General features: G+C 51.5%; 1 protein-coding gene across 5 annotated transcripts; it reads right to left on the reverse strand.

The window, feature by feature from the left end:
- Positions 1-4,945: 4,945 nt before the first annotated feature.
- Positions 4,946-26,683, reverse strand: PDE4C (phosphodiesterase 4C). 5 transcript variants are annotated; one of them, XM_053582328.1, is made up of 16 exons: positions 26,518-26,683; positions 23,623-24,003; positions 14,572-14,763; positions 13,966-14,002; positions 13,808-13,881; positions 13,556-13,608; positions 13,085-13,197; positions 12,905-12,998; positions 12,237-12,400; positions 11,948-12,046; positions 11,379-11,543; positions 11,195-11,294; positions 9,845-9,999; positions 7,438-7,560; positions 6,987-7,169; positions 4,946-6,508 (listed from the first exon to the last, which is right to left on the reverse strand). In XM_053582328.1, exons 2-16 carry the CDS (start codon positions 23,862-23,864, stop codon positions 6,182-6,184), a joined length of 2,121 nt encoding a protein of 706 aa, XP_053438303.1. In that variant the 5' UTR covers positions 23,865-24,003; positions 26,518-26,683; the 3' UTR covers positions 4,946-6,181. The 5 variants fall into 5 exon arrangements, with proteins under 5 accessions (XP_053438303.1, XP_053438302.1, XP_053438305.1 ...); XM_053582327.1 differs by having other exon boundaries at positions 6,987-7,064; positions 26,518-26,634; XM_053582330.1 differs by lacking the exons at positions 23,623-24,003; positions 26,518-26,683 and adding exons at positions 15,674-15,852; positions 15,948-18,065.
- Positions 26,684-27,555: the final 872 nt, after the last annotated feature.

Genomic DNA, 27,555 nt, shown 5'->3' on the forward strand with positions numbered 1-27,555 from the left:
GTCCTCGTGGAAGCGAGGGCATACAAGCCATTAGCTCCCTGACCTCCCAAACTCAGGCTTCCAGCTTCATACTTCCGTGGCTCTCCGAAATACCTTCCGATTTTTTCTCAGGGGGTGGGGGAAACAAGCCACGTGCATGAGCACCAGCTTCTGCACTGACTTTGTGTTTTATTTTATTTATTACTTTTTTTTTTTGAGACAGAGTATCAGTCACCCTGGATAGAGTGCCAATGGCATCATAGCTTACATCAACCTCAAATTCCTGGGCTCAAGTGATCTTCTTGAGCCACAGGCGCCCAGCCTCAAGTGATCTTCTTGACTCACTCTCCCAAGTAGCAGGGGCTGCAAGCGCCAGCCACCACCACACCCCGCTAGTTTTTCTATTTTTGGTAGAGATGGGGTCTCACTATGCCCATACTGTTCTCAAACTCCTGAGTTCACGCAATCCACCTGCCTTGGCCCCCAAAGTACTAGGAATACAGCCATGAGCCACTGTGCCCTGCTTATTACTATTTATTTATTATTTTTAGAGACAGAGTCTCACTAAATAGCCCTTCATAGAGTGCTGTGGCAACCACAGCAACCTCCAACTCCTGAGCTTAGGCGATTCTCTTGCTTCAGCCTTCCCAGTAGCTGGGACTACAGGCGCGCGCCACACACCTTGCTATTTTTGTTATTGTTGTTGCAAGTTAACCGCAGCAGAGTTGGAACCTGCCACCCTTGGTATATGGGGCTGGCGCCCTACCCAATGAGCCACAGGCACTGCCCAAGCCTTATTACTATTTTTTAGATACGAGGTCTTGATTAATCACAGCTGTCTTCAAACTTCTAGGCTCAAGTGATCCTCCCGCCTCAGTCTCCCAAATAGCTGGGATTACAGGCATCATCCACAGCACCAGCTGACTTTGTATTTTAAATATAAAAAAAAAAAAAATGCCAGGCCGGGCGGCGCCTGTGGCTCAGTGAGTAGGGCGCCAGCCCCGTATGCCGAGGGTGGCGGGTTCAAACCCAGCCCCGGCCAAACTGCAACCAAAAAATAGCCGGGCGTTGTGGCGGGCGCCTGTAGTCCCAGCTGCTTGGGAGGCTGAGGCAAGAGAATCGCGTAAGCCCAAGAGTTAAGAGGTTGCTGTGAGCCGTGTGACACCACGGCACTCTACCCGAGGGCGGTACAGTGAGACTCTGTCTCTACAAAAAAAAAAAAAAAAATGCCAGGCCTTAATAGTTAACAATCAGGGCTGAGGCCAGGCGCCTCACACCTGTAATCCTAGCATGCTGGGAGGTCAAGGCAGGTAGATTAATTGAGCTCACAAGTTTGAGACCAGCCTGAGCAAAAGCAAGACCCTGTCTGTACTAAAAAATAGAAAAACCGGGCGGCACCTGTGGCTCAAAGGAGTAGGGTGCTAGCCCCATAGGCCGGAGGTGGTGGGTTCAAACCCAGCCCCGGCCAAAAACTGCAAAAAATAGAAAAAAATAGAAAAACTGAGGCAAGAGGATCGCTTGAGCCTGAGTTGGAGGTTGCTGTGAGGTACAATGTCACAGCACTCTACCCAGAACGACAGCCTGAGACTATGTCTCAAAAAAAAGAAAGAAAGAAAAGAAAAGAAAAGGAAAATAATCAGGGCTGAACATAGTGGCTCACATCTCTAACCTCAGCATTTTGGGAGATTAAGCCAGGAGAATTGCTTGAGCCCAGGAATTCAAGACTACCCTTGCCAACATAGGGAGACCTTGTTTCTATAAAAAAATTAAAAATTTAGGTGGCGCCTGAGCTCAACCAGCAAGGGTGCCAGCCACATACACGTAGGGTGGCGGGTTCAAACCCAGCCTGCATCTGCTAAGCAACAATGACAACTCCAACCAAAAAATAAAATAAAATAAAATAGCCGGGCATTGTTGTAGGCACCTGTAGTCCCAGCTGCTTGGGAGGCTAAGGCAAGAGATTCACTTAAGCCTGAGGTACTCAAGCTGTCGCCCTGGGTAGAGTGCTGTGGCATCACAGCTCCACGACACTCTACGCAGGGCGACAGCTTGAGACTGTCTCAAAAAAAAAAAAAAAAAATTAAAAATTTAGCCAGTCATAATGTTGTCATCTGTAGTCCCAACTGGGAGACTGAAGCAGAGGGATCACTTGAGCCCAAGCATTTGAGGTTACTAGTGAGCTGAGCTAAGATGATGCTAGGGCACTGTAGCCTAAGTAACAGAGGGAGAACCTGCCTTAAAAAAAAAAAAAAGGAATCAACATTGGTTGAGCTTTGGAATTAGGGGATGGTTGCTTTGGGGAGAGGGAAACAGAACTGGGTGAGAGAAAGAGAGCTGGGCTCTCAGGCCCCCCACCCCCCTACCCCATGTCTAGCTTCACTGGAGGAGAAAGGGAAGTGGAGACTCAAATACCACTTCCTTATTGTTCCAGGTGCCATTCTGGCTCAAGGCCTTAACCTGTTGTGTTCTCTACCCTGACATTGTTTCCCTAGCTCTCCCCATGCCTGGTTCTCTCAGCCTCTTCAGGTCTTTAACCAACACTCACCTCCTATAGGTGGTCCCAATTTAACCTTATCACCTCCTATCACATCACCATATTTCTCTTTCCCCGACACATCCCTCTCAGAAATGATGATGTTGACTTAGTTATCTATTAGCCATCTGTGAGCTCTTACAGGCAGAAATTGTTGTTCCAGGCAACTAGATCTGTGGTCCAAGGGCACTATGATGTAGGACATGAATGAATGGCCATTGAGAAAGCTAGGAAACAGTGCTCTGTAGGAAACAGCAGATGAAAGGCCCTGATGTTGGAACTCACAAAAGGCAAGAGACAGTACCTCCTTGATCTCAAAGGAGGCTTGCTCCAGCTTTGTGAAGGCAGGAAACTTTCTCTTCCCTTAACAGGACAAATTGAGGCCCTGAAAGTCCCTTTAGTAGTTCACAATGGCTGAAAGTTCACAGGGAGTGTTCCCAAAGACCTTCTCTCACCCTCCTCTTTGGGTGTAGGGTGGATCTTAACAGCAAAGACTGTGCTCCTTGGGCAGGGTCTCAATCAGGAGAAAACAGGCCATGAAGTATGCCCATGGCTTCATTCAACCCCACACCCCTGTGGCTCTCAGTTTCTACATGGTGAAATGGAAGAAAAAGAGGTAAAGTTATTTGTACATTGAGGGTGGCTAGGTCAGGAAATGCTCTTTTCTTTTCTTTCTTTTGAAGACAGAGTTTCTTTCTGGCTAGAGAGCCATGGCATCAGCTTAATTTACAGCAACCTCAAACTCCTGGGGTCAACGGATCCTCCAGCCTCAGCCTCTCCAAGTAGCTGGGAATACAGGTGCACCACTGCATCACGCTAATTTTCTTTTCTATTTTTGGTGGTGGAGGGGGCGGGTTCTTACTCTTGTTCGGCTTGTCTTGAACTTCTGAGCTCAAGCAATCTTTCTGCCTCAGTCTTCCAAGAGTGCTAGGATTACCGGCTCGTGAGCTACCACGCCCAGCCAGGAAATGCTCTTTTCAAATGCAAACTGTTCTTGAAATTACTCGATATAGCCAAGAACTTGTTTTCCTGTGAAATAACAAAGCCTTAGGGAAGTTAAGGGACTTGTTGAAGTTGTCAGAGCCCATCTGGAGGGACCGTAGGGCCAGAATAGGTGGGCAAAGCAGTGAGCTTGGCCCCAGGCCTTTGGGGAACAGAATCTGGAGAAGGTGGTAGACACAAATCAAAGAACCCCTGCCCCAAGAGCTTCCATTAGGGCCAGCTTCTGGGGAAGGGTCATGGAAGATTTCTTGGGGGAGAAGATGCTAAACTGAAAGCCTAAATGTGAGCTTGAGGGTGAGAGAAGAGCATTCCAGCTGGTGGGCACAGCATGCACAAAGGTCCTGAGGTGGAATTGAGATTTCAGTGTGGAAGGTCAGAGTAAGGGCAGAGTGCGATCACTTATAGGGAAGAGTAGAACACTTGTGGCCCAAATCGAAAGGAAACATATTAATAAACACATGGAGAAAAACACTGGAGCAAAAGAAGCATGCCCATGACTTCATTCAACTCCACCCCCTGTGGGTCTCACTTTCTACAATGGTGAAATGGGAGAAAAAGAGGCAAAGATGAAAGGCATGTGAACTCTGTCCACACTGCCCCTCAATGGTGAAGGCAGACCCTAAGGATGAGGTTATAACAATTTTCTTTCTTTCTTTTTGTTTTTGCAGTTTTTGGCCAGGGCCGGGTTTGAACCCACCACCTACGGTGTATGGGCTGGCGCCTTTGAGCCACAGGCACCGCCCTATTTCTGTCTTTCTTTTTTTTTTTGAGACAGAGTCTCACTTTGTCACCCTTGGTAGAGTGCTGTGACATCACAGCTCACAGCAACCTCCAACTTCTGGGCTTAGGCGATTCTCTTGCCTCAGCCTCCCAAGTAGCTGGGACTACAGGCGCTTGCCACAATGCCCAGCTATTTTTTTTGTTGTAGTTTGGTGGGGTCAGGTTGGAATCTGCCACCCTTGGTATATTGGGCTGGCGCCCTACCCACTGAGCCACAGGGGCCGCCCAATTTTATTTTTTTCTTTATATGTTTCCATTATTTGCAAATTCTCTACAGCAACCATGTGTTACTTTGTAAGTAAGAGGATTGGTGTAAAAAAAAAAAAAATCTAAATAAGAATTCCCTGGCTTGGTGCCTGTAGGCTAGGGCACCAGCCACGTACACTGGAGCTGGTGGGTTTGAATCCAGCCTGAGCCGCTAAACAACAATGATAACTACAACCAAAAACTAGCTGGGTGTTGTGGTGGGCGCCTGTAGTCCCAGCTACTTGGGAGGCTGAGGCAAGAGAATCGCTTAAGCCCAAGGGTTGGAAGTCATAGCACTCTACCCAGGGCGACAGCTTTAGACTGTCTCAAAAAAAAAAAAAAAAAAAAAAATCCCTAAACCTCTACCTTTTAAAAGCCTGCAAGGAAACACACCAAGTTCGTGACTCTAGATAGCTTTTATTAATAGTTTTTCTCTCTGTGGAATTATATCATTAACTGTGATGATGATGAATTACCAGGAGGAGGTTATAATATTTACGAATGAAGACAGGGGCGGCTGTGATGACGCGGGTATTACACACAAATTTTCAGGCACGCGAGGAGAGAGGGGAAGAGGAGGGGTGATACTCAGGTTTCCGGAGGTGGGGATCGAACCTGAGGCTAGAGCACTGTGCTGCCCAGTCTGCTGCCACCAAGTTGGAGCCACCTGTTGAGCTCTTCCAAGCGAGGTGCGCTAGGGGTGACCCCACCCATATCGAAGAGTGTGCCCCGCTGTGCCTCCCCTTCCCGCCGCCAGAGGACGCCACTGGTTCATATTCTGTTCCCAGCTGTGTGGCCTTTGCAACAGGACCTCTCTGCACCTCAGTTTCCCCATCCGTGTTAATTTGGAGCAATCAGGTGTCTTAAGGCCTGAAGGATTGACTTAACCCCAGAGAAGTGCTCAATGCCCCCAAGTGTCTAAGATATTCTATTCCCCAACCAGACTTCACCCACGTATGAGGATCATAGAGGTGAAACTGAGGCAGGAAGCTATTATGAATTCAAGAAGGCCTCAGGGGCCTCTTCTCCCTCTAGAGGGAGTCTGATGCACCTTTAAGAACCAAGAGACACAAAGATCTGTGGGGGTGGGGGTGGGGGTTGTGCTTTTTTTGTTGCTCTACAAAATGAACATGTGGGAGACCCAACAGAGGGTCCCCAGGCAGACAAAAGGGCATACGTACATCCAGAGACACCAAAGACAGAACACAGGGACTTAAAGCAACAACCGGTGCATAGGCTAAATCAATCTCCAGAGAGGTCTCTGACACAGAGCCCCCCCTTTCCTGCCCTCCCCTCAAACAGCTCTAGATCTAGAATTAGGTCCCGATGAAGCTCTGGTGCTGAACACCGACCCCCACCCCACCATGAGAGACTCTCTGCTTCACACCAGGGACAGAATTCCAGAGGGGAGATCCCAAAGGTGCTACAAAAGGCTGCCTCTAGCCCCTTAGAGAGCTCTGTCAGAAAAGCACGGGTCAGAGTGGACCCGGCCAGGTGCCTCCAATTAGACCCTGAGACCCGCCTATTAACCAAAAGCTTGGTGGTACCCTTCAATGGGTAGGGAAGTGAAGCAGGGGTCACCTAGGACTTCTTCCTGGAGAGTCCGTGCTCTAGGGACCACTTAGTGCCAAAGGGCTTGCCCTAAGTCCTCTGGTTGTCCAGGGCTAGGTCCCTGGGGTTTTGGCTGGTTTCAGGGGACAGGAGCTCAGTGTCAAGTGACTCTGAAGCCTCCCTGTCTAATACTGCCTCCTCTTCCTCTTCCTCTGCCTCCTCCAAAGTCAGCTCAAACTGGAATCTGTCAGGAGCACCCCGTTCAGGGATGGTGAGGTCCAAAGGGCTTCGGGGGATCTTGCTCTGGTACCATTCACGGTTGTCTTCCAGTGTGTCCAGCAGGTCCTGTGCATCTGGGTGCACCAGGTCAGCCCAAGTCTCCCACAGTGGGTGGGCAATGTAGTCAATGAAACCCACCTGTAGGGCAGTGAGGTAGGTGGGCAGGCATGCAGTGAGTCACGGTGAACCCTAGAATTAGTCCAGCCTCCAGATCTTTGGTCAGATTGTTCCCTCTGCCTGGAATGCTATTTCCCAACTCCTACTGATCCTTCAAAATCCTCATCAAATAACCATTCCTCTAGCAAGCCTCCCTTGCCCTTCCTTGGCTCCTCCAACCCCCACTCTGAAACCACAGGGCTGAATGTACATGTCCTCCAGACTGGGAGCCCCTCCACTGTTTCTCACATCACCCAGAACCCCAGGAGTGCAAGTCCCTTTTCCTACAGCACGGAGAGAATGGGTCCCAGGTCTAACGCGGGACATCCCAGCCCAGACTGCACCATGATGGTGCAATCCTTTTCTGGGCAGCCAGGTCACAGGGCCCGTGGGTTGGCCCAGTCCCTCCTTCCCCTCCTCCATCCCAGTGCCTGCCGGCTTGGCCTGGCTGCCTGCAGACCTGGGACTTCTCCACTGAGGCCATGTGCTTGTCACACATGGGGCTGATGTCCAGGCCTGACTCACGCTCACGATCACCCTGCTGGAAGAACTCAGCCATGATGCGGTCTGTCCACTGGCGGTACAGGGGCAGTGGCTTGGTGGGGTTACTGAGGTCAGCACAGTGCACCAGGTTCTGCAAGACCTAAGGAGACCAAGGCTTGAGAGGGCACTGGGTGGGCCCGGCCACCTCTAAATTTGGACCCCCCCCAACCCAGAGTGGTTTGTGCCATGGACATACATATCTACAGGTGGGGAAACTGAGGCCTGAGAGGGGAAGAAGTAGCTAACACATAGGTTTGTGTACCTATTTCTTTCCATTTCTTTAAGTTTGGTATACAGTCGGCACTTCATAAATGTAGCTAAATAAGAACTGCAGGAATTTGGGCCCCAGGGTCTGCCCAGCTGCAAACCTGGATGCGGTCAGAGTAGTTGTCCAATAGTAAGACACCAAGGCTTGTCACCTTCTTGGTCTCCACCATGGTCTTGAGGTCAGCCAGGAGATTCATGTGTTTGGACATGTCCGTGGCCAGCACCTGGGGACAGGCAAGGGAAGATGAAAGGAATGAGGGCTCGGTCCACCCTGCCCCTTACTCCCTGCTCCCAGATGCCCCATGCACTGAGGCCCTTAGACCTCTGAGCCATAGCGTCCTGATCTGTGAAATGGGAGGACGCAACAGGATTCATTGCACACCCAGCTCTTAAGAGGGGCTTAGTCAATGCTCCCTTCCGCCAGGTTGTTGAGCTTTGCCATGTATTTCACATGTGGCTGAGTGTTCATGTCTCCTAGACTGGAAGTCTTTCACTGTTTCTCTGCACAATCATCCTCTTCCACATATAAGGAGAGGATGTGGGAGAGGATGATTAAACCTGAGAGCTGAGAAGACTTGTGCCTGAAGGTCATGGAGAAAGGATGTGGGGTCTGTGCAAAGACCCTGGGGCTGGATGAGTTGGGCACAGAGCAGGGACCTAGAGGAGACAGTTGTGGCTGCAGCAAGTGAATACAGGAGAGGTGGAGGAGAGGAGATTGAGGAGGTCTAGGGCTTTATCCAGACCTCCTTTATCCAGAAGCCACAGGAGCCACAAAAGAGTTTGGAGCTGGAGAGAGATCTCACTTCCATGTGGCTGCTGTGTGCTCCAGCCATTTGGAAGGAAGTTCAGCTCTGGACAGAAATGTTTAAAAACTGGCTTAACCCGGACAGCGCCTATGGCTCAGTGGGTAGGGCACTGGCCCCATATACCAAGGGTAGCGGGTTAAAACCCAACCCCAGCCAAACTGCAACAAAAAAATATCCGGGCGTTGTGGCAGGTACCTGTGGTCCCAACTACTCGGGAAGGTGAGGCAAGAGAATCGCATAAGCCCAGTAATTGGAGGTTGCTGTGAGCTGTGATGCCATGGCACTCTACCAAGGGAGATAAAGTGAGACTCTGTCTCTAAAAAAAAAACTGGCTTAACTCAACCCATGTGGATACAGCCCAGCCAGGAATGATCTAGAGATGGCCTCTGTGAAAATCGGATAAAAGTCTCAAAACTGGCTCGGCACCCATAGCACATGGGTTAGGGCACTGGCCACATACACCAGGGCTGGAGGGTTCGAACCCAGACCAGGTCAGCTAAACAACAATGACAACTGCAACAAAAAAAATAGCTGGGCATTGTGGTGGGTGCCTGTAGTCCCAGCTACTTGGGAGGCTAAGGCAAGAGAATCGCTTATGCCCAGGAGTTTGAGGTTTCTGTGAGCTGTGACACCACGGCACTCTACCGAGGGTATGAGACTGTCTCACCAAAAAAAAAAAAAAAACTTCTCCCCAAACATTCTGGAAGGCCAAGGCGGATAGATTGCCTGAGCTTAAGGGTTCAAGACCAGCCTGAGCAAGAGCAAGCCCCATCTCTAAAAAATAGCCGAGTGTTGTGGCAGGTGCCTGTAGTCTCAGCTACTTGCGAGACTGAGACAAGAGAATCACTTGAGCCCAAGAGTTTGAGGTTGCTGTGAGTTGTGACACCATCGCACTCTGCTGAGGGCAACAAAGTAAGAGTCTATCTTAAAAAAAAAAATTATCCCCAAACCTCTCGTCTGTCCCAAATGCTGCACCCCAACTGTGGGTGTCCAATATTCAAAGCCCCAGTTTCCCATCACCAAACTTTTAGCTCTTTCTCATGCCAAGAGTTGGTTTGCTGTTCCCTCTGCTGGGAACACTGTTTCCTATCCTCAGTCCTCCTTATCCTGCATACCCTGGCTACACTATTCCCTCCTCAGGAAACAATCCCTGACCTCTCTGTAGAGTATGGGCTCTCACAGCACCTTGAACTTCCCCCCCTCATGGCTCTGCCTATGGGTCCCTCATCACACCTGCGTGTCTGTCTTTTCCATACACCATGAATCTTCCAAAGGCAGGAAGTGTCTTAGGCAGCAACACAGATCAAGCACATAATAAGTGCTTAGTAAGTGTTTGTTATGTGTCTGAATGATGCATGGTACCTCTAATAAACCTACTGATTTCCCCTATCTGGAAAAAAATCAATTGGACAGATGTGCTTAATTAAGGCTTAGAAAAAGTTGTACTTGAAATCCTAGAACATCACCTATGTGCAAATCGCAGCCAGAGCCTAACAGAGGACCCAGTTGCCCATGCCCAGGACTTGAGCCATCCTTGTCTCATTTTACAGAGGAAGAAGCTCAGGCTCAGAGTGGGGACACGCCTAAGTCCAACTGAACCACCAGTCATGCCAAAATCACCCTACCCTACTGTGTGCAGGCAATAAGAAAGTCCCCATCCTCCCCTCCATCCCTCCAGCCCCGCCTACCACTGCAGCCTCACCATGTCAATGACCATTCTTCGCAGACTCAGCCTCTGCTTGGTGCTAAGGTTCTGGAAGATGTCACAATTCTCTGCCTGTAGTAGTTTGAAGCCCACTGCAAGGTGGTGGTTCTCTAGTACTGAGGCATCATTGTACATAAGCGCCAGCTCTGAGTCTGTAGGGGAAGCTGAGAACCTCAAGTCCTGCCCACACAACCCACTCCACCCAAAAGCAGGTTTTACCAGCCTGAGGAAGAGTGAGACCCATCTCTACTAAAAATAGAAAAACTAGCTGGATGTTGTGGTGGGCACCTGTAGTCCCAGCTACGCAGGACTGAGGCAAAAGGATCGCTTGAGTCCAAGAGTTTTAGGTTTTAGGTTGCTGTGAGCTATGATAGCACAGCACTCTACCCAGGGCAACAAAGTGAAACTCTATCTCCAAAAAACAAAACAAAACAAAACAAACACCCACAAAGGCAGCTTTTGGAAACCCTCTGTGAACTCCTACCCATGCGTTGAAGGCGCTACTGTAAAGCACCCTCCTATAAGAAGCCATCCAGTTCCTGACCCTTCCCTGATTCCACAGGGCCGGGGGTGTCTGTGTTCAGCTGTGCCTACCCAAGACTAAGGAGGCTTCTTAGTGATAATCATGGCAGAAGACAGATAGTAAGACCTGGCCGAATGAATACAGAAGACAGATAGTAAGACCTGGCTGAATGAATAATTGAGACTTCTTTTCACTGACCAGGCTTCTTGAGCAAAGCTGCTTCACTTTCATCCCCAGTGCTTGTACATAAAAAGTGCTTAGGCCAAGTATGGTGGCTCATGCCTATAGTTGTAGCACTCTGGGAGGCTGAGGTGGGTGGATCACCTGAGCTCAGGAAATCAAGACCAACCTGAGCAAGAGTGAGACTCCATCTCTACTAAATATAGAAAAACTAGCTGGGCATTGTGTCAGGTGCCTATAATCCCATCTACTTGGGAGGTTGAGGCATGAGGATGACTTGAGCCCAAGAGTTTGAGGTTGAGCCCAAGAGTATGATGCCACAGACCTCTACCCAGGGCAACAGAGTGAGACTGACAAAAAAAAAAAAAAAAAAAAAAAAAACAGGTGCATAATAACTGCTTGTGAGCTGAGTTTTTCAGACTCCTTGAAGCATCCTAAACTTAAAGATCTTGGTGATCTGGTTTATTATTCTCTCATTTATTGAGCACCTACTGTGTACCTGGACTTGCTCTGAGCACCTGAAGGGAGGGAAGTCTGTCACCACCATTTCATAGACAGAGAGACTAGACTCAGGGCAGTGACTGGACCTGCCTGAGATCACATTTTGGACAAGGTGGAGACACCCATTCCCCACCTGGACTTACTGGTGTTAATCAGAAACTGGTTGGAGACCCCAGGATGGTCCACATCATGTATGGCACTTGCAAAGATGGCAGCCAGGATTTCCAGGTCTGTGAACACAGCCTGAGTGGACATGGGGCATAAGAGGTGAGGGGCAGGCTCTCTGCACCCTGTGCCTGCCCCGCTGCCCAAGATGTCATGTGGTACCTCGAGGGCAGGTGTAGCCAGCAGCACGTGCGTAGACTGGGCCACATCAGCAGCATGTAGGCTGTTGTGATAGGCCACATCAGCATGGTAGTGACCCTCCAGTGTCAGCAAGTAGGTGACCAATGTGTCTGCTGGGATCTGGAATGTCTTGAGCAGGTCCCGCTCCTGGTCCATTACAGGCCCCTGGTCAGGGCCTTGGCCTTGGGGCTGCAGCACACACTGTTACTGATTCTCCTTTCTGAACCCTTATCCACCTCACAAATGCCCCCTCCTCTGGAATGGCCTCCTTGCTCTCCTTCTGATTCCCTTAGTCCTGACCCCACAGGACTAGGGTTGTCTTTGTCCAGCTGTTCTCTCCAGACTGCATCTCTTCAGGACCAGGATCGGGGCTAAGGCTGGTTGACAATGAACCGTTCAACCTAGCAAACTCCTATTCATCCTTCAGTAACCCACTCAAATCATCCCATTCAGAGGTGTTAGAGAGAATTTGAAAAATGAGTGTCCCTGAGGACTTTAGAAAGGGTGTAGGAAATCCTAGGTATAATGGAAGCCAAGGACAGGGGATTTACCTGAAAGATGCTGAATATGATGGCTGTGAGGGGACGGTTTCCACTTAGCTCTGCCACCTTGAACACATCAAGTCCCCACTTTTTGGTGTCTTCCAGCTCCTAAAATGGGAAGGGCTAGAGCTTAACCCCAGCTCAACTTTCCCAGACTCTGAAACCTCAAACTACCCCTCCCCTCAGGTTCCATATTGAGTCCGGTCTGCCCAGTATGTAGGTGGGCAAATTGAGGCCTGAGATAGGGCACCCACACAGAGCAAGGGCTCAAGTCTCAGCATTGGGGCTCGGGACCCACCTTGGCCAGTTGTTCCTCCTGGTTAGTCTGGACCCCAAAGCGTGGGACAGTGGCTACAGAGAGGTTGGCGCTGTGGTGGAGGCCATACAAGCCACTGATCTGGGACATGGGCCTCGGAGGCTCCTCAGAGTTCACTCTGGGCAACTCCACCTCAGTCTCCTGGTCTACAGGGGCAGGATGAGGCTCAGAGAAACCAATTTACCAGTTTGCTTGCCAGGTTCATCCTGCCTGGCCTCAGGACCTGGACCCTCAGGATTAACCTGTTTTCCTTTTCATAGGACCAAAGTAAGCTCAAAATTAAGTTCCTGTTATCGTGTAGCTTCCTCTCTCCTCTGTTCATGGCAATGGCTGATCTCAGTGGGCTCTTCTGTTCAGTACCTGAGGCTCAGCATTCCCCCCAGGCAGCTTCATGTCCTTTCCATCTCCCAAGCTGATATCTGGTTCCATCTCCTCCTCATTAAACTTCTACTTACACTTCAAAGCCTTAATGCCCTCTCCTCCTGGAAGTTTCCCCTGATCCTCCCTCTGATCCAGCCTTGACCATGGAGGGAGGGTGTCCCTATCTTGCTCTGTCTCCCTGAGACTCAGCTCTGTAATAGAGGTATTTCTTTCTCTCCCTTTTTACTAGGTCTATGATGATGCCCAGGCAGTGATACAACATAGCTCACCCAGAAAAGTCCGGGAGATGTACTCAGACACCTGGTTCCCAGAGCGGCTGGTTTCAGACAGATGGGTCAACTCCCGGTTCAGCATCCGCTTGAACTGGAGGAGGGTGGGAAGGTGAGGATGGTGATAATGGGGGCATCATGTACACAGGCAGGTGATCTCAACTGTGTGACCCCCCTCACCTTGTTGGAGGCCATCTCCCCCACTGAGTGCCGTGTCTGAAGTGTCTCCAGCTGATCCAGACACCAGTCCAGCTCATCCAATGTCTCCAATGCCAACTTCTGCCCATTGTCCTCTGGGAGTCGAGCAGGTCAGGGCCTGTCCCACTCTCACTCAGGGACCCCATGCCCTCCATTTCTGTACCTGGACTCCGAAACTTTTCCCACTGGGGCCACTTGGGACCCCAGAACCCAAGGTCTAGATCTTTCCCCAACTGGCTATGTGACCATGGGCAGGTCACTTTTTGTCTCTGAGCCAGCTTCAGCCTTCCCATCTGTAACATGGGCATGGTGGACTCAATCCCTGGGGAATTTTGGCAAGGAAGGGGACTACAATTAGCCACAATCTGTGGACTCAAGAATTGTGGTGGTTAATATAGAAAAGAAATTGACACCTGTCCCCTTAGCAGGGGAAGGGGAGGAAATGTGCATTACCTGTAGGTGGAGGGGGCTGACTGCTGCATGTAGGGTTCCCGACCGATGCCTGCCTATGGTACAGTAGGCTCAGGAGTGGTCCACCCCATCCATCTGGCCCCACCACCAAGTTCCCCAGGTCTCACCCCTCACCCCCACCTGAAGGTGCCAGAGCCCCAGCCCAACCAAGCCACCCCTTTTCCATCAGTCCCTGCCTCTACCCCACCCACTTTGTCCCTGCTGGTCCTGCGCCCACCCCCAGCCTCTGCCTACTTTGCTGCCCCACGGCCTTGCAGGTGTGCAAGAGCTGCCACGTTGCTCCGAACTGTTCGCAGACTGGCCAAGACCTGTTGGGAATGAGGTAGTCAGTGGTGGGAAGATGTCGATTCCACCTGCAGTGCTCAAGGGGGTTAGTAAGGGTGGGCACCCACCTGGGCAAAGGGTGTGACAATCATGTCTTCTCCGTGTCTATAGGGAGATGGACCATTAGGGAGAGTGGACAGAAGGAGAGCTCCCACATATTCCCAGCTTCAGCTTTTGCCCACACCAAACCCTCAGCTGAAGGTGTCCTCTCCTGAGGAGTCCCCCTCCTGGCACCCTCCTGGTCTTTGGATTCCCCTTACCCAACTCTCTCTGACATCTGTCACAGCCCTCCCCCATCCCTTGACCAATTGGTCACTTTATCTGCATCTTGTAAATGAGAAAACATTCCTGGGACAATAGGGATCTTAGTAGAGTCAGAATAGAAATCATTATATTTCTCTTTTCATTCTGGCTACCAGGAAGCTCAAATAAAAGTGTTTTTTCAATTGCTGTTAATTGGCCTTAGTATAAGGCTCCCACCCCAGCATATGGCCAGGCACAGAAGACTGTCTGACATCATTCACTGTACACTCAACTGAATAAATGAACTCCTTGGCAAACTCCTATTTACACTTTGAAACCTAGCTCAAATGGCCGCCTTTAGGAGTTTGCTGAGTAGAACAAAGGAAGGACAGAGGGTCAAGGAGGTATCATCCCACCAGCCCCAGACTCACAGGTCACTGGCTGCAGAGGAGTTCCTGGAAATGGCCTTGGGTGAGAGTTCATAGTCACTGTCTGAGCGGTATAGGAAGGACTCTCGCCTCTGGCTGTGCGGAGCAGGAGCGTGGATGGCCCGGCCAAGGCCAGGCCCAGACTGAAGGTCCAGGGTGCTTCTCCCGCCTGGGAACCCATTTTCCAGGTCAAAGCTGAAGGCATAGGAGCCATGGTTAGAGACAAGGGTCCTGACAGTGGTACCCAGTTGTGGCAGGCATGTGTTCTATCACATCCTCCATGGGGCTATGCCACGATCCAGCAAATGTTATTTCCAGTTTGTCTCCCTGAACACACCTGTACCCTCTCAAGGACTTTGCACCTCTCATGCTTTTGGTCTCAGCATCTGTACCTTGGTGTCCTTTCCATTGGGGTCACTTTGGCTTCTAGGACATGAGTTCAAAATCTCCCCCAAAGTGGCCATGTGACCATGGACAGGTATCCCCCTTTCTCTGGATCTCAATTATCCTGTCTCTAACCAGAGGTCCTCAAACTGCGGCCTGCGGGCCACATGAAGTGGTGTGAATTGTATTTGTTCCCATTTTGTTTTTAACTTCAAAATAAGATATGTGCAGTGTGCATAGGAATTTGTTCATAGTGTTTTTTTTTGTTTGTTTTTTTTTTTTTTTGCAGTTTTTGGCCAGGGTTGGGTTTGAACCTGCCACCTCCAGCATATGGGGCCAGCGCCCTACCCCTTTGAGCCACAGGCGCCGCCCCATAGTTGTTTTTTTTAAAACTATAGTCCTGCCCTCCAACGGTCTGAGGGACAGGGAATTGGCCCCCTGTTTAAAAAGTTTGAGGATGCCTGGATCCCCAGGACTCTTTTAGGGGGTTACAATGGAACCCCTGAGGGCTGTGGCTGGGGTGCCCATATTACAAATGGTGGACAGTCATCTGGAAACAGTTTCTTGGGCTTTTTTACCTGGAGGGAGCTCTCACGCTCCTCACTCCCTAGAGAGGCCTCACCCCCAGCCAACTTGATCACACCTTTGGGGACACCTGGCCCCGCCCCCAGCCACCCAGGTCACACCCTCAGCCCATACGGCCCGCCCCACTCCTTCTTACACATTTAAGCCCGCCACCTCGTGCCCTCAGCTTCCCCACACTCTTCTGTCTGTTCTTTTCCACTTCTGTGCCTTTGCACAGGCTGCGTGCGCCCTCTGTCCGAAGCACCGTCCTCCTTCATAACACCACCTGGCCCGTTCTACCCCAAAACGTTGTCATTCTCTGTGGACACAGCCCGACTGGGCAGGGGACTCTATGGTCCTTCTCCTTTGGGTCAGAGATCAGAGAATGGGCTTGGAACAAGGACTGCAGAGCTGGAGGTAGGGGTCGTTACCTGTGGGAGGGTCTGCCTGTGTGTCTCAGGCTTTTGAAAAGGGCAGGTGGGAACTGCAGAGACAGGGAGACATCAGGACTGCCCAGGACTCCGGGTTCCAGGCCGAGGGCCAGTGTCCACCTGTTCCTCCCCTATGACTTTTGGGTCAAAGGTAACCCTATTCGGGTCTGGGCAGAGTTGGCACCCACTTGGAAACTCTGAGCCAGTCTGGCTGGATTCCGCTCAGATCGGAATAGGGGTGGGAGATTCAGTAGAATTCGGTCCAGTTCGGTTAAGTACGACTGAGTCCGGGTCAGGTCTGAAGTCCCGGAGTGGACCTGGTCTTGTAGTTCGGTCGGGTGGGTTCGGTCAGATTCGGCTGCGTCCGACTGAGTTCGTACAAATTCGGAAAAGTTCGAGCTTGATAGCCTTAGTCCGGCTGCGCTCGGTCTACTTCGAGCAAGTCTGGATGGCACTCGGGTCGGGTCGGGCACATTCGGCTAAATCCGGCTACACTCGGGTGAGTTGAGCGGTCTCCGGGTGCTGGTGGATTCCAAAGGCTCGCAGAGAGCCTTCCTTCTCTGTGAGTAGAGTGGGCGGGGCTTCCTTGACCCCTTCCTGACCAAGCAGGGACTCGCAGTAGGCTGGGTGGAGAGCTTAGAGACACGCTTATGTACTGACTAGCTGGGGCGGATACCCCAAACCTACCCTGCAAAGGGGAGGCCTGAGTGCAGCGACTCCCGGTCTTCTTGCCTCTCCCTAAAGGCTCTAGGAAAGCGCGGCTATGAGCCCAGAAGCGGCTGTCGGGTGTTCGAATCCAGATCCCGGGAGTGGAGGGTTAAGGGGTGGGCCTGGATTTTCTTGGGGCCGGGGGAAGGCTGTTTTTCTTCCTGCTCTAAACTTAGCCTGGAGCGGCGAGGTCAAGCCGTGATTCCATGACGCGGGCTGCGCGGGGCTAGGTCTGTGGGAACCGCGCGGCTGCCCATCGGCCAAAGGGGTAAACTGAGGCATGGAGACTCGAAGGCCCCATGCTTGGGATCTGGGTTCGGGTCTGGTGTGCGCCAGACCCTATCTCCTTCAGTTTCACTTTCTGATACCCGGGTGTGCCCCCTCGACACCCTTGCTCTCATGGACCACTCTTCTCTTGCGTCGGGTGCACTGAGATCGCTCTCTGGGACACCTCCCCCCCCAGTCCCAGGCTGAAATGGCGCCATCAGGGTCCACGGTCACACCTCCCTTCCCTCCAGCTGTCACTTGCCGGGTGACCTTGGAGAAGGGACCTTCCAGCTCCCTGAGTCTCTGAGTGCCAAACTGCCAAGTGGATACAAATTCACTCGGCGCGAACCGAGTGCAAGGTACCAGCCACAGTCGGCACTCACACCCCGGACCCCAAACTCACTCCTTCCATCCCACCCCCACGAAAATACGGCCCTTTGTTGGAGGGCGGGATTTCGAACCTAGAGCTCTGGACAGAGTCCTTAGACTTTGCGATCAAATGGAGCTTCGCAGAGCCGGCGCTCAGTCAGCGCGTGTCGGCTCTCAACCCTTCTTAACTCCCATACACCCCAAAGCCTGTATCAAATCAGGTCTTCCCCGTGGACACCCAGGGCTCATTGTGAGAGTCATCTCGTGGCTGGTGCTGGGATGAGATGGGGCAGTGGTGGTGGACACCACTGGAGGAGCACCCCTTTGTCTCCTCCCACAGCCGGGGTGCACAGCCCGCCTGCCCCAGACCCACCACGGTCAGGAGAAGACATGAGCCTCAGTACAGCTGGAAGGAGGCAGAGCGCTGGTCCCCTGGGCGTATGTCCAAACGGCGGGTGGAGGGAGACAAAGATAGAGTCACCAATAGCGAGAGACAGAGATAGGGTAGGGGGAGAGAGACCCAGAGAGAGGGAAGGAGAGGCACAGCGTCCATGCCCTGACCCGCTCCGGCCTTTCTCGCCTCCACCCCCTGGGCTCTGGTGACCCTGCCAGGCCCTCCGTTCCGCCTCACCACATCGGATGTGCCACGGTGAAGCGCCGCTGCAGGCGGATGCTCTGGTTCATCAGGAGCTTCCTGAAGAGCCCTGGGGAGCCCCGTGGGGAGCCTCGAGGGGAGCTGGGCCCAGGGGCTGGGGCCGGAGCTGGAGGGCCCTGCATGGCCAGAACGTATTAGAGACTGGACCCAGCGCAGGCTGCGCGGGACCTTTTCTGGACAGCCGCGGGGGCGGGGCCCAGCGGGGAAGGGGCAGAGGGCACAACGGCCCCGCCTGGAGGCTGGTCCGATCCCTAACGACCACCAGGACAAACAGGGAAACTGAGGACCTGAGTCAGCTGCAACTCTCTGTTCCCCCTCCTTCCCCACAGGGGCCCAGAAATTAGATCATATGCCACATTCCTCTGCATGTTCCCCTTTAGTTCAGCTTGCTGGGCCAATAATAGCTGAAAAGAGTTGAGATGAGATAGAAGGGTGCCCCAAGAAACTCAGCCACTGCGCCCTCCACTGCCAGGGGATTGTTGAGGCATGAAGTTTGCCATGGGCCTTCCTAGATCCCAACCAAAGTTTCCAATATTCCTCTCCCCATTTTCCAAACAGAAACTGAGGCCCAAAGACACCAAAACCTTAATCCTTTGCCAGCTGGGGAAACAGGCTTAGATGGAAGTGGTCATAGGCACAAACCTTTGTTGCAGGACAGCTGAACTCAAACCCGGCTCCCACTCTCCCAGCATCCCTTCCACATGTCCCCACATGATCCTCACCTGCTCTGACATTCCCCAGGCCTTGTCTCTGGATGCCTTCTCCTCTCCTGCTGTCTTCACTGGACAAACATCCGCACTCCACCCGCGCCAAGCCTTCCGCCCTGTGAAAACTCAACTGCCTCCCCTCACTTCTGGTTGGACCTCATTGGCCTGGGAAGGAGGGCCCCAGAATCTGGGGGTTTCCAGGAGTCTGTACTAGGTGCTCTACCCTCAAAGTACTCAAGCTGGGCTGGCCCTACCCCATTCTACAGAGAGGAAAGTAAGTCTTGGCAGGTGTCCGACACAGAGGAAGGACCTGGAACACTCATGTCATAGGCAGAGGCCCAGGTGACCTCCCAGATGAGGCCTGACCATGCTCCTCCCTGTGGGATGATGCCTGCCCCCCCAGCCTGGACCTTGCCCTGGGGGATTGCCTAGTTCTGGTGTCAGCAGAGAAATGGTACCCACATTTCTTCCAGACTTTGGGAATCTGAGATACAATCCCATTGATCTAAGTTTGACACTAAAGCTGGAAAGATTACTCTCCCCATTGAACAGATGAGAAAACTGAGGCTCAAATATGGGCCACACATCCCAGAAAGATATGGAGTCTCAGAGGTCCAGCCAGGAACCCCTCTCAAGCTCCCACAGCCTTGCAACCAGACACCTGGTGGGAACCATTCCTCACTGTCCCCAAGACAAAAATACCATCTGTAGCTGCTGGGGCTGGTCCTAATTATAGCCATTCCCATGGGACAGAGGCCACTGGGCCTGGCCTGCTAGAGACACTGGAGACACTAGTATAAGGAGCCTTAATGCCACTCCACCATTGTGGAAGGGGTTCATGCCCCCAAGGAGAAACTAGGCAGAGAGAGGTTCAGCACCTGAAGTCACAGGCCTACCTTGGAAGGGTAGGCCAGGAACAGTGGCTTAAGTCTATAATCTTAGCACTCTGGGAGGCTGAGGAAGGAGGGTCATTTGGGCCAGGAGTTTAAGACCGGCCTGGGAAACATATCAAGACCTCTTCTCTACAAAAAAATTTAAAAAGTATCTGGATGTAGTGCTGTGAACCTGTAGTCCTAGCAACTTGGGGGGCTGAGGCAGGATCGCTTGAGCCCAGGAGTTGGAGGCTGCAGTGAGCTATGATGACACTGATTCTCCCTAACTAGGGTAACAGAATTAAACCTTGTCTCAAAATAAATAAATAAAATAAAATGGAAGGGTAAGACTAAACAAAATGATAGAAACAGAATGTGTCTAAGGCACCTGGCCCTGAGCCAAGAACTATGAATGGAAAAGTCATTTGATTTTCAGAGGATGTCTCTGAAGTGGGAACTATTATTCCCACTTGGAGGATAGGATAGGAGAAGATGAACACAGCACAACTTGGTCATTTGCCCAAGGACACACAGCCAGAAGTTGCAAGTCTAGGGTCATTTGAGCCTGGGCCAATGGGGGACTTCCCAGCTTGTGCCCTCTCCCACTTATTGTGCTAACTCACTTCATTCCCTCTACAGCCCCAGGGGCCACTCTGACATTAATATTTTATCAATAGTTTCACCATGAATGTTTTATTAATAGATTTAATTTTAAATATTTTATTAACAGTTCCAACAACAATGTGTTAACTAATTTTGGGGTGGAGAAACAGCCACAACAAGGAGAAGTCACAGAACCAGGACTCAGAATTCAAAGCCTGGCCCACCTGACCCTGGGAGGTGAGGGTCAATCTCGGCTGGGTAAGAGGAAAATGCTGAAAGAAGAGTGGGCAGGAGGACCGCTTCCCTGATTCTGTCCCTGTGTTACTTCATGATCTGAGAAGATGCCCTGCAGTGTCTGGTGTCCTTAGGACACCACTGCCTTGATTGCCCCCATTTCAGTTGAGTGTCTCTTCCCTGGGCAGGCACTTTTCTCCTCTGCTATCAGGTGGCTCCAGAGAGATAAAAATGAATGTTTTAATGGTCATTTTAGGCCTGGCATCATGGCTTATGCTCATAATCCCAGAACTTTGGGAAGCAAAGACAGGAAGATAGCTTAAGACCAGGAGTTTGAGACTAGCCTGGGCAACATATTGAGGCCTCACCTCTTCAAAAAATGCTTTTTAAAATTAGCCAAGCATGATGGCATGTCCCTGTAGTCCCACTTACTCAGAAGGCTGATAGGGAGGATCGCTTAAGCCCAGTAGTTCAAGGCTGCAATGAGCTATGACTTCACCACTGCACTTCAGCCTTGGCAACAGAGCAAGATCCTGTCTCAAAAACACAAAAAATGGCAGCACCCATAGCTCAGCGGGTAGGGTGCCAGTCCAGCTAAAGCAACAATGACAACTGCAACAACAGCAACAACAAAAAATAGCTGGGCATTGTGGTGGGCACCTGTAGTCCCAGCTATTTGGGAGGCTGAGGCAAGAGAATAGCTTATGCCCAAGAGTTTGAGGTTGCTGTGAGCTGTGATGCCACAGCACTCTATCCAGGGTGACAGCTTGAGACTGTCTCAAAAAAAAAGCACAAAATGCCCATTTTACAGATCAGTAAACTGATATTGGGAGAGGAGTTGGGTAAATGCTTTCAGAGCACCCTCTAGTCACAGGTACAATTTCATATTTATTGTCACGATTATTTGCCTGTGAGCCCCTCTAGAACAGGGCCAGATCTGTCTAGCTTCCATTTGTGTCCTCAGCACTCAGTAGGTGCTATATAAATGTTTGTGGCATAAACAGAGAACCTCTCCTCCCACCTTCCAGCCACACTGATGTTTTCTCAGCTCCTCTTGAATTTGAAGCTTTGCACATTCTGTTCCTTCTGCTTGGAATACCCTTCCCTGCACTCACCCTGGCTGACATTTTTCTCTTTCAGGCTAAGCTTATATGTCACTTCTTTCAAGCAGTCCTACCTGACCCTTATCTACATGCTAGGTTAGGAGCTCCCACGGTCCCTTGATCGTTCCCCATGATAGCATGATCACCTGTCCTGCTTCCACCTAGTATGAATTTGTCTCCATCATCATCTGTGAGCAACTTCCTTCTCCATGGCTGTGCCCCAGCACAGGGCCTGCCACCCACTATATGCTTTAGAAATGTTTTCTGAACAAGATGTTTGGACCTGCCCAGACCCATGTGATCTGGGGCTGTGGAGAGGCACAGTCCCTAGAGCTGGGAGAAAAGCCACAAGCTGAGGACCTAGTATGTGCCAGGCTCAGGCACAGACCATTCATCTCACTGATGATGGTACTGAAGTTCAGTGAGGCACTACCATTTGCTCAATAGCATACAGCGGGTTGACCTTGGGGGTGGCCTTGAACCCAATTCCCCTGGGCTTCCCTGAGGGGCAAGCCTCCCCCCTCACATCAGCAGATATATGAATGGAGGCATCACACCCACATATGCAAGACTATAGTGCACATGGTGCGTAGCCCAATATGTATGTGTACACATGCTAATAGGCACACACAATCCACCACTCCTACCTGCAGAGTCATGTGGGGTCATCCCCTAGCCAGGCTCACACTGAGGCTGTTTGTTCTTTCTTGAAAATGAAAAACCATGAGTCACTGGAAGGGATAGGGAAGGAGGAGATAGGGTCTAGGGAGGAGGGCAAGGGGCCTGCTGGGTCACCTGGAAACAGCTCCATTTCCTCTGGGATGTGGAGCCCATCTACCCCAGATGCCTCCCAGGCTGCTGGGAGGGTGGACTTGTTGATCAGTAAGAAGCCAGTAGCCCCTGAAGGTCTATACACCAACACAGGAGAGAATTAAGCTGCAGAGTAAGGGAAGCAACTCAACCAAGGTCACCCAGCCAGCCTGAACTCAAACCTGACCTTGCTCCCCCCTCCAAACTAAGAAGAGACTGAGGTCTCTGGACCTTCCTCCTTGGCCTTCAGGCCTCCATCTAAAAGCTGGAGGCCTCGACCCACATCTGGCTCCTTGGGGATCCCAGGTCACCACTCTGAGAGTTTCTTCTACCTCTGTCTTATCCAGTCTTCCCCCCACCAGACCAGTTTATAGAAAACAGGAGGAGTAGCCCCTCCTTCCTTTTATTTTTATTTTATTTTTTGTAGTTTTGGGGGCTGGGTTTGAACCCACCACCTCTGGTATATGGGGCTGGCGCCCTACTCCTTGAGCCACAGGCGCCACCCCCCTCCTTTCTTACCTGGAAGAAACATCCTGTGCTCAGGCACCCCAAGAGGTTTCCCCTCCTCCTGCAGGCTAGCAGGGTGTGGGGAGTTGGCAAAACAGGCTGTATAGCAGGCTCCTCCCTTCAGCACTGGTAGCAGCGTGCCATGGCTCTCTTAATACCTACCATAAATTTATATATGTGTAGACCATAAATATTGATAAATATGTATCATTATATATTAAATATATACACGTGTGTATATGAGCACCCCAGGGGTGCCTTGATGCTTGAGGAGGCTACAATGACCCCCGCCTACACACACACAGACGCCAGCAGACATTCCAGGGTCTGGAGAACCCTCAGACACTCAACTGGGTGCAAGTGAGAAAAGTCACACTCAGCCACACAGCCACAAGCACCACAAGGCAAAACACCTAGGTACACAAACAAGGCCTGTACACAAACTGCTTGTGGCCACATGGATTCATACACAAGCATGAACACACAGAATACCCCCAAACACAACTGGTCCCTGCAGAGACAGCTGGCGGTGGACACTCACACAACAGGTCCCAACATACACGGCTAGCAACTGCTCACTCTCATACACACACACACACACAAACACTTTTGGAGACAATCGCATCTGGGCACACCAGATCCCACACAGACATACAAGTAATCATGACACCATCCCCAGCTTCAATACCACGTAGAAATAGCTTTTTTCCTCAAAGCGCCGACCTCAGCTAAGCAGCAGAGATCCCCTCCCCATGGAGAAGAAAAGACCCTCCCCCACTCCCGCCAGGCTCTGCGCGCCCCTCCCCCACGCTGCGGGAGGCCCTGCCCCAGCCCACCTACCGCCTGGGGAAAGAAGTGGGCCAGGAGCGTCGCGACTTCCCGAGCCCGGGCCGCGGACTCCAGTCCCGCTCGCGGCAGCCCGAGGACTTGTTTGGGTCCGAATGGAAGCGCTGCTGGATGCGGATGGGGCGACGCGGCTGCCGCCAAAGGTGCTTCGGGGGTCTGGCCGTGTTTTGGCGGCTGCGAGCGAGACTCAGCCCGCTGTATGTCTCAGCACCTTCGCCGACCTGCGGAGTCTCCATGTGCCAGAGGAGGGGAGCGGGCAGAGCAGGGCGCGGGAGATGTCCCCTTCCTTGAGCTGGCGCGGAGAAGCGTTTGCACCTAAGTCTGGCCAGGGCCAGGGGTGGAGGCGACCGCAAGGAGCTGTCCGCACTGGAGGTGCTGAGGAGGGAGAAGGTAGAACCGGGGCTCAGGTGGGGCAGACGCTGATGAGCTGTCCTGATGGTGCTGAGAGACTGCAGAGGAAAGAAGAACGTGGCAGGGGATGCGGGGTGGAGATACGGGCTGAGAAGACCCCCCAGGGCCGAAAACTGTCTGCCGTCCTCTCTAGCGCTGGATAGAAAAAAGTAAAGATAAAGACTTGGAGTGGAAAAGACAGAAATTGTCCTCCTGGTTGCTGCCAAATGGAGAGCAAGGAGACAGGGTCTCGGGAGAACCCCTAGCACCGAGCAGCTGTCCCTCCTTCTGGTGCTGAAAGGTAGATTCAGGGACTTTGGGTGGATGAGACAGAGAGAAGCTGTCTGCAACCTGCTGGTACTGAAAGCAAGTTAGGGAGGCAGGGGTTTGGGGGCACCCCAAGGCCAGGGAACTATCCTCCCAGATGTTGAAACCTGAGCAGCATTGGGTCCTCAACCCTCCCCAGTGACAGTGGCAAGAAGGAATCTAGAAGTGGAGTCAAGGGTCTGGTTTTCAGAGGTATGCACAGATGGTGGTCTTTCCACCAAGCTCATCTTTCCGCCAAGCTCAGGAAGGTAGGCTTAGCGGTTCACCCCAGAAGGAGTCTCTTTGGATTTCTAAAACCCCAGCCACGATGGGCATGGGCCTAGAAGGATAGGGAAATTGGCGGGCCTGTCACAGGACCCTCCCATGCCTGAGGTGGACACACAGAGGGCACCTCTGGCTGGGCCTCCGAGGAGCCACCTGTAGGGGTGGCCAGAGAGGGGAAGTTATGTCTCACTAAGAAACATCCTAGTTCTGCTTCTAAGACCCTCCCCACCCAGACGCTATGGTGCAGCCAAATTGGGGGTGGGCTGCCAAGGAAAAAACCCACCTTTTGTGGAAGCTCAGGGCAAGCAGCAGGAACATTTCTGAGACTCATGCTTTTATAGCCACATCAACACTCAGACCCTCAGCGGAGATGGCAGGATCTCATTCGCCCAGTGATGCCCCAGGCCCCACCTCACAGCCACAATTCCTACCCTCAAATCCCAGGCCTGCCCCTCCCTTCCAGTTCTGAAAACTCAAGTCCCCACCCACCAGGCATTCTAGTCTCAGGGGTAATTTCCTGGGAAGTGGCAAGGAGGGGGTGAGAACATCTTCCATCATGATTAAAAGATGTGAACAACAGCAGGGCTGGGTGAATGGCTGTGGGGCGGGAGGAGTCCAGGGTCACGACTTGGTGGAGGCCCTGTGTAGGCTCTGGGCTGAGACAGGGAAGCATTTGGGGCTGCTGTGGGCCACTCGGTGCATCATATTTGGGGGTCAGGAAAAAATCAGATCTTTTTAGGGCTCAAAATATTTTAAGAGGGTATTTTTCATGGAGACTATCTCTCCCTGGCCCCAGCCATGTCCCCAGGTTGTAGAAAAGAAAAGTATTTGGGCCAAGAACTCAAGCCCCAGTACCATCACATCTATGTGAAGCATAACGAGTGACTCCCTCTCTGTTCTTCACTTGGGTGGCTCATTTCCTGCCCTGCCCCCAAGAGCTGAATGTGAGAGACATCTTAGCTTAATGGTGCAGGACATAGCAACTGGCCAGCTTTCTGCCACTCCCCCTCCCAAAGCTTTTTTTCTATTCTGGAAAATGTGTGTAATGATGGTGTCTGCAACTCTTAGCATCAATGCAAGGATTAAAAGGGATGCCACATACAGAGGATTTAAGACCCAGTGCTGTCCATACAGTTTGCCCTCTTTCTCATTCCTGCTAGCATCCACCAATGCAAAGTAGTGAGTCTACTTTGTAAATATCTTCTAAATCTGTCCACTCTTCTCCACCCCATGGCTCCCACCCTCCAGGACCTGTACCTCTTACCCTGATACTGGCCCAAAGCTCCTCTTTGACCTCTGGCACTTCCACCCTGTCTCCAACCATCAATTCTCCCCAACAGCAACCACAGTGAATTTTTAAAATGCCAACATGATCAACACTCTTCACCTCCAGAAAAAATACCTTTGGCCGTCCAGTATACCCTGTGAATTCTTGTGTGGTCCCAGCCCCACCTTTCTGGACTCCCCTCCTATCCTTCAGCCACGCTGATCTGTTTTCACCTCCTCTTGAGTCTGAATCTTCGCACATTCTGTTCTTTCTGCTTGGAACACCCTTCCCTGCACTCCCGTGGATTAACTTCTCTTCATCCTTTAGGCCAAGCTTAGATGCCACTTCCTCCAAGCAGTCCTCCCTGACCCTCCACCCCTATGCTAAGTAGGGAGCCTCTTCTGGGATCCTCTGATCTTCATCCATTACAGTATGACCACCTTGTGCTGTATCCACCTGTTACAATTCTGTCTCCACCATCAGCCTATGAGCACCTTCTTGTCCATGGCTGTGCTCCCAGTACAGTGTCCACTAGATGATTACTTAATAATTGCTTTTGTACAAGGTAAATCAAGATTCAGATAGATGAATTGCTCTTCCTCTCCTGGGGTTTACCCCTTCATCCCCATATGCCTCCTCACCTGCGTGGGGTCACACTGTAGCTTTGCTCTGTCCCTAGAGCCTCAAGGGCAAACACCACACAGGAACTGGGCTCAACTTCTCTAGGGGGCCCAAGGCAGCTTAACGGCAGTGGCAGCAATGGAGTCCCTGAGAAGCATCTCCGGATGGCACCACAACCAAGAGGGCTCACAGGAGCCAAGCCAGAATCCACTGACTCCTGGACCTGCTAGGGAGATATCGGAAGACATGAGCAAGTTCCTGGACATGAGACCTTGCTAGGACGCTGGGACAGTAAGGCTCTGAGGTGCCCTTACCCAGTTACCTAGATTGGCCTAGAGAACAATATCTCAGTCCTACTTCTCTCTTGAATGAATTTACCTCTCTGTGCCTCAGTTTCCTCATCTGTGAAATGGAGATGAAAGCGGGCTGTTAGTGTTAAACCAATGGTACCTCTGTGCACCAGCCACAGATTGGGAGCTGTCTGTGGTGCTGATCCCAGGATGGGGACATAAAACTGGAACTCACAGCTTTGTGGGGTGGGGAGTAAGTAAGGGGAGACAGAAGAAACAAATGGGGATATGGTGGAGACAGGAGTCAGAGATGTGGCCCAGTCTTCTCCTCCCCTGCCTCTGACTTTCACAAATGAGTCTATCACCACCAACAGACTGAACATTCAAACTGGGAAACTGAGGTCCAAGACCATCCTAATAATCAAGAACAGAGGCAGGGCAAGGGTAAAGGGTAGAAAGAAGGGGAGAAGAGTGGACAACAACTGAGCCTCTATTATCTGCAGGGTACGCAGAATAGCTATTTTCCTTGCCTATCAGGTGGTCTTTCTTCTCCCTGTCACAGAGGAAGACAATAAAGCTTGGAAATAAAATTAACTCTTTTGAGAGTCACACCAGCTCTTTGATCAGATCTGATCTTTCTAGGACCCAGGGTACTTGACCATTCCCCTGACTTGAGCACGACTGTCCCCACCTGAATTCTAATGCAACAATCTAAATGTTCTACAGAGGCCTCCCCCTGGGAGATGTGTGTGGTGACAGGGGCCCCTC

The sequence above is a fragment of the Nycticebus coucang genome, chromosome 3, assembly GCF_027406575.1.
Source record: "Nycticebus coucang isolate mNycCou1 chromosome 3, mNycCou1.pri, whole genome shotgun sequence".
In the NCBI taxonomy this organism is placed as follows: Eukaryota; Metazoa; Chordata; class Mammalia; order Primates; family Lorisidae; genus Nycticebus; species Nycticebus coucang.